The 5,117-nt window shown below is 44.2% G+C and overlaps 1 protein-coding gene across 1 annotated transcript; it reads left to right on the top strand.

The window, feature by feature from the left end:
- The first annotated feature begins 1,144 nt into the window (after positions 1-1,144).
- On the top strand, positions 1,145-2,794 carry LOC121562594. The gene is made up of 6 exons (XM_045219955.1): positions 1,145-1,376; positions 1,486-1,811; positions 1,910-1,994; positions 2,079-2,213; positions 2,320-2,495; positions 2,783-2,794. The coding sequence occupies exons 1-6, from the start codon at positions 1,145-1,147 to the stop codon at positions 2,792-2,794; spliced, it is 966 nt and encodes a 321-aa protein (XP_045075890.1).
- The last annotated feature ends 2,323 nt before the right edge of the window (positions 2,795-5,117 follow it).

The following is a 5,117-nucleotide window of genomic DNA, read 5'->3' on the forward strand; positions in this document are numbered from 1 at the left end:
GACAGACAAACACACTGACAGAACAGCCAGAACGATTGATAGAAATGACAGGACAACAGACAGAGGAGCAACACAAAGGACAGAGAGAGCAGGAGACAGGACAGACTGACAAACAAGCAGAGGAGCAACAGACAGGACAGATTGATGCACATGCAGAGGAGCAACAGACAGGACAGATTGACACACATGCAAAGGAGCAACAGACAAGACAAATAGAACAACGAACAGGGCAGATGGAAGGAGACACAGGGACAAACAGAAGAGAACTCCCCAATCCAACAGCAGGGCCAGAGGAGTCGTGCTCTGGCTGGAGCAGCAACATATAGATCCATTTTCAAAAATGAGTGGACCTCTTCATGGCCATGTATTACCAGAGGGAGCCTCAACACGCACTACTGGTGTGCAGTCTGCCGTATTGAAAACTCATGTTGCCACCAGGGTGTGACAGATGTAGTGCGCCATATAAAAAACAAAGGGCACCAAGATAAGCAACGAGCTCTCCAGTCCACAGCCACAATATCCCAATATGCAATGGCCGTTCCATCTGTTGGGGGTATGTCTGCACAAGAGGTTAAGGTATGATATGTGATACCTAGTCTCCTGAGTGGCGCAGTGGTCTAAGGCACTGCATCGCAGTGCTTGCTGTGCCACTAGAGATCCTGGTTCGAATCCAGGCTCTGTTGCAGCCGGCCGCGACCGGGAGACTCATGGGCAGCGCACAGTTGTCCAGGGTAGGGGAGGGAATGGCCGGCAGGGATGTAGTTCAGTTGATAGAGCATGGCGTTTGCAACGCCAGGGTTGTGGGTTCGATTCCCACGGGGGACCAGTATGAAAAAAAATAATAATAATATGTATTCACTAACTGTAAGTCGCTCTGGATAAGAGTGTCTGCTAAATGTAATGATTCAGTCACGAATTTTGTGTTCTAGTTGATCACGGTAAAGTCATGGTTGATAGTTTTGACAAATTTGTGGTTTGTATTTCAGTGTAGTACAGTCCAGTTTTCTTAATTTGAGATCTTAGTTGCTGAATGTGTTTTTTACCTGTGCCCTATTATCACAGGCGTCTATTTTAAATAAACTATGGTCTTTTGGGATCATTAATCATTTTTCATTTCTTACAGACATGAAGGGCTGAGGTCAAAATGACAGCTGGGTTGGTAGTTCACAATGTCCCCCTAGCCTTTGCGGACCACCTGGGACCTCTCCTAAAAGAATGTTTCGGAGATTCGAAGACAGCGCAGGAGTACAGGTGTGCCAGGACTAAGTCATCCTGCATTACCAATGAAGCACTCGCACCATATTTCACACAGGAGCTTGTGAAGGAGATGAAAAAAGCCCCGTATACCCTTGTTACGGATGGGTCGAATGACACTGGTATTTCACAAACTATTTGAGATTTTTCTCCTCTGCAAAACATGTGCTTTGTGTATTTTTAAACATCTAATAACATGAACATTTGTATGATTCTAACTTGTCATTTTAGGAGTGGAAAAGATGAACCCGCTTACTGTCCGGGACTTCATGGGCAGCAAAGTTGTCCACCAGTTCTTAAATATGTGCACAACAAGTGGGACGAGATGTGGGACAGCAAGTGAGATCTTCACCAAAATTAACTCCACCATAGAGGAGCATGGCATCCCTTGGGAGAACTGCATTGGTCTCTCAGTTTACAATGCAGCTGTGAACATTGGACCACGTAATTCCATTGCCTCTAGGGTGCTCCAGAAGCATCCCAACACCTATATTCATGGTTGTCCTTGTCATGTGGCACATAACACCGCCAAAGCTGCAGGAGTGGGATTTTTTAAAGTGAGTTAAGGCCTGATTTATCTTTACATGTAACTTTTTATTTGTATCCTAATTATGTGCATTGACTGAATGTGTTATGATTGATTTATGCATTGCAGGTGTCCGGTTTTGATTTGGAGGATATGGTAGTGGATATCGGTTACTGGTTCAAGGGTAGCACAAATCGGAAAGGATACCTGACAGGTATGCATGTTTGATACGATTAAGTGTAATACTGAAATGCTGAGCTGTAGAAAATATATGATATGGATTTAATGTCTAAAACAGAGTTTTGTGAGCTCCATGAAGCGGAGTACATGGAGGTCCTCCTGCATATCTCGGTCCGTTGGCTAAGCCTTGAACGTTGTGTGACCAGGATCCTGAGGCTGTATGAACCTCTGGCCAGCTACTACAAATCTGCTAGTATCGTCATCAATTTTCAATTTCATTATGCAGCAACTACATGGATTGTTAGTCACATACTTGTATTAATGACAACCTCTTGTTTTGTGTTATTTATTGAATCAAGATGAAAATCAGGCCAGGTTCAAGAGACTTGTGCAGACATTCACTGACCCCATGACAGAAGTGTACCTGCTGTTCTTCCAAGCCACTGTACCAACTTTCACTTCTTTCAACTTGCTGCTTCAGAGAGAGCAGTCATCAATATTTTTGTTACATGATGAGGTGGGATTGGATTTAGCTGTTTTTTTCCATTCTCTGTTTCTTGCTGATATCTGCAGGGATCCTCTCAAACAGGTTTCACCTACTATTTTTGTAAATGTCTGTTATAGATGGTGAAATTCGCACGCAAGCTATGTTCCAAGTTTATGGTTCCAGCAGCTCTGCAGTGCCATGAGGAGCCTTGTGAAATTGCCTTTAAAGAAAAGGCAAACCATTTACCAGGTTAGTATTAGACTATTATTGTGATCAAACACTGATATGTGATATTTAGCCTTGTACCTTATACCGATATGCTGTATCTGTGACAGGAAGAAAGTTGAACATTGGGTTCACAACCAGGGCTAAACTTAACAGATTACTCGATGAGGGTGACATCACACCACAGCAGGTGGATTCATTCCATGAAGCTGTGTTGTGTTTCCTGACAAGTGCTGTGGACTATGCACTTAAGAAGCTGCCACTGGAAGAGCCACTGATCAAGCACGCACAATTTGTAGATGTACGGCAGAGGGCTGAAAGTGACATCGAAGATGTCCTGTACTTTGTTGAAAGGTTAGTTTTTTTTCTCTAATTATTGTCTATCATCTTAGCTAAAATACCCTGTGTTTTATGATGTGGTGTGTTCACTCCTAAACTGCACATGAGATATTCTTATGTGGCTTCTCCTCAAAGATGTGTATGAACTGCTGCTGGTTGATGACTATATACCTAAAACGTAACAACTTGTAACTCTACTTTCATAAATAGGTTTCCCCATCACCTCCCATACCATGGGCCAGAGGAGCATGACCTTCTGGGTGAGGAGTTTCTAAATGATCAGACCATGCCAATGATATCCCTGCAGGACTAAACTGAAATGGAAAGCTTCTGGGCTGAAATGGAAACCCGGAAGCATAAGGTAAAAATGTGTTCCTTTTTTGTCTTTCCTTTTGGCAGGTGTGGCTTGGCTACATCTGTTGCTTAAAATTGTTGCATGCATATATGTGTCATGCATGTTGCAAATTATGCATGTTTTTATCTGAACTGTGTTAATGGATCAACCTACAGTATACTTACAGTATTAATTAATCAAAAATCAAGGTATGTTTTTCCATTGTGTTTTGGTGCATTTTCCATAGGTGACAGGAGCCAAAGAATTCGAGAGGCTTGCTGCAGTCGCCAAGCTTGTCCTGGTGTTGCCCCATGCAAACGCAGATGCTAAGATGGTGTTTTCAGTTGTGGGACTGAACAAAACCAAGAGAAGAAACAGCCTAGCATTGGATGGCACCCTGTCCTCAATAATGACCATAAAGATGGCCAATCTGGAGCCCTGCTTCAAATGGGAGCCCCCCTCCAATATCATCAAGGCCTCCAAGAAGGCCACAGGCCAGTATAACCATGCCGACAGATCATAGACAAGAGGCTCATTTGAGATGAGCCAGGTCTGCGCAGAATCGATCACCGCCCAATGCATGCTGGTTAGATTTGTGTCCGACTTGATCCCGACTTTCTCTGACGTCATGCACACATGGGCAACGATAACCTCATGAGATCAAGGCGGCCGCAGTTCTGAGACGCAGGCAGTGCAATTGCTTTTCACCGACTGCAGGACCCAGGCGGACCCAGGACAAAATATCACTCCAAGGTTTTTTGAAAAGTTGGCAGGTATGTGATACAGTGTGGGAGTGGAACGGTCTCATTTACCACATGGGTTGAGGGACCAAGCACTGTGGCTCAGGGTTATAAAACAGAGTTTTATTGTATTCAATGTCCTGGTGGATTTGTCATTTAATAAAAGACATGACATAAGATGGGAAGAGAATGCAGTGATGGCTGTAATTGCACATATTTTAGTGGAGGTAGCCTAGCGGTTAAAGCGTAGGGCCAGTAACCAAAAGGTTGCTTGTTCAAATCCCTGAGCCGACAACGTGAAATCTGTCTGGCCCTTGAGCAAGAAAAAATTAAATAAAAATCACTTCCAATTAATACACACACGTGCATGTGTGAAACATGACAAATATACTATATACACACAAAAGTATGTGGATGCCCCTTCAAATTAGTGGATTCGGCTCTTTCAGCCACTCCTGTTGCTGAAAGGTGTATAAAATCGAGCACAAAGCCATGCAATTTCAGTGACTTTCAACGTGGCACAGTCATAGGATGCCACCTTTCCAACAAGTCAGTTGGTCAAATTTCTGCCCTTCTAGAGCTGTCCTGGTCAATTGTAAGTGCTGTGAAGTGGAAACGTCTAGGCGCAACAACGGCTTAGCCACGAAGTGGTAGGCCACACAAGCTCACAGAACGGGACCGCAGAGTGCTGAAGCACGAAGCACGTAAAAATCGTCTGTCCTTGGTTGCAACACTCAACTACCGAGTTCCAAACTGCCTCTGGAAGCAAAGTAAGCAAATAACTCTTCGTCGTGAGCTTCATGAAATGGGTTTCCATGGCCAAGCAGCCGCACACAAACCTAAGATCGCAATGCCAGGCATCGGCTGGAGTCGTGTAAAGCTCGCCGCCATTGGACTCTGGAGCAGTGGAAACGCATTTTCTGGAGTGTTGAATCACGCTTCACCATCTGGCAGTCCGACGGATTAATCTGGGTTTGGCGGATGCCCTTAAATTGCAGTGAAGGGAAATATTAACGCTACAGCATTCAATTA

Source organism: Coregonus clupeaformis, unplaced genomic scaffold, assembly GCF_020615455.1.
Source record: "Coregonus clupeaformis isolate EN_2021a unplaced genomic scaffold, ASM2061545v1 scaf2934, whole genome shotgun sequence".
Lineage (NCBI taxonomy): Eukaryota > Metazoa > Chordata > Actinopteri > Salmoniformes > Salmonidae > Coregonus > Coregonus clupeaformis.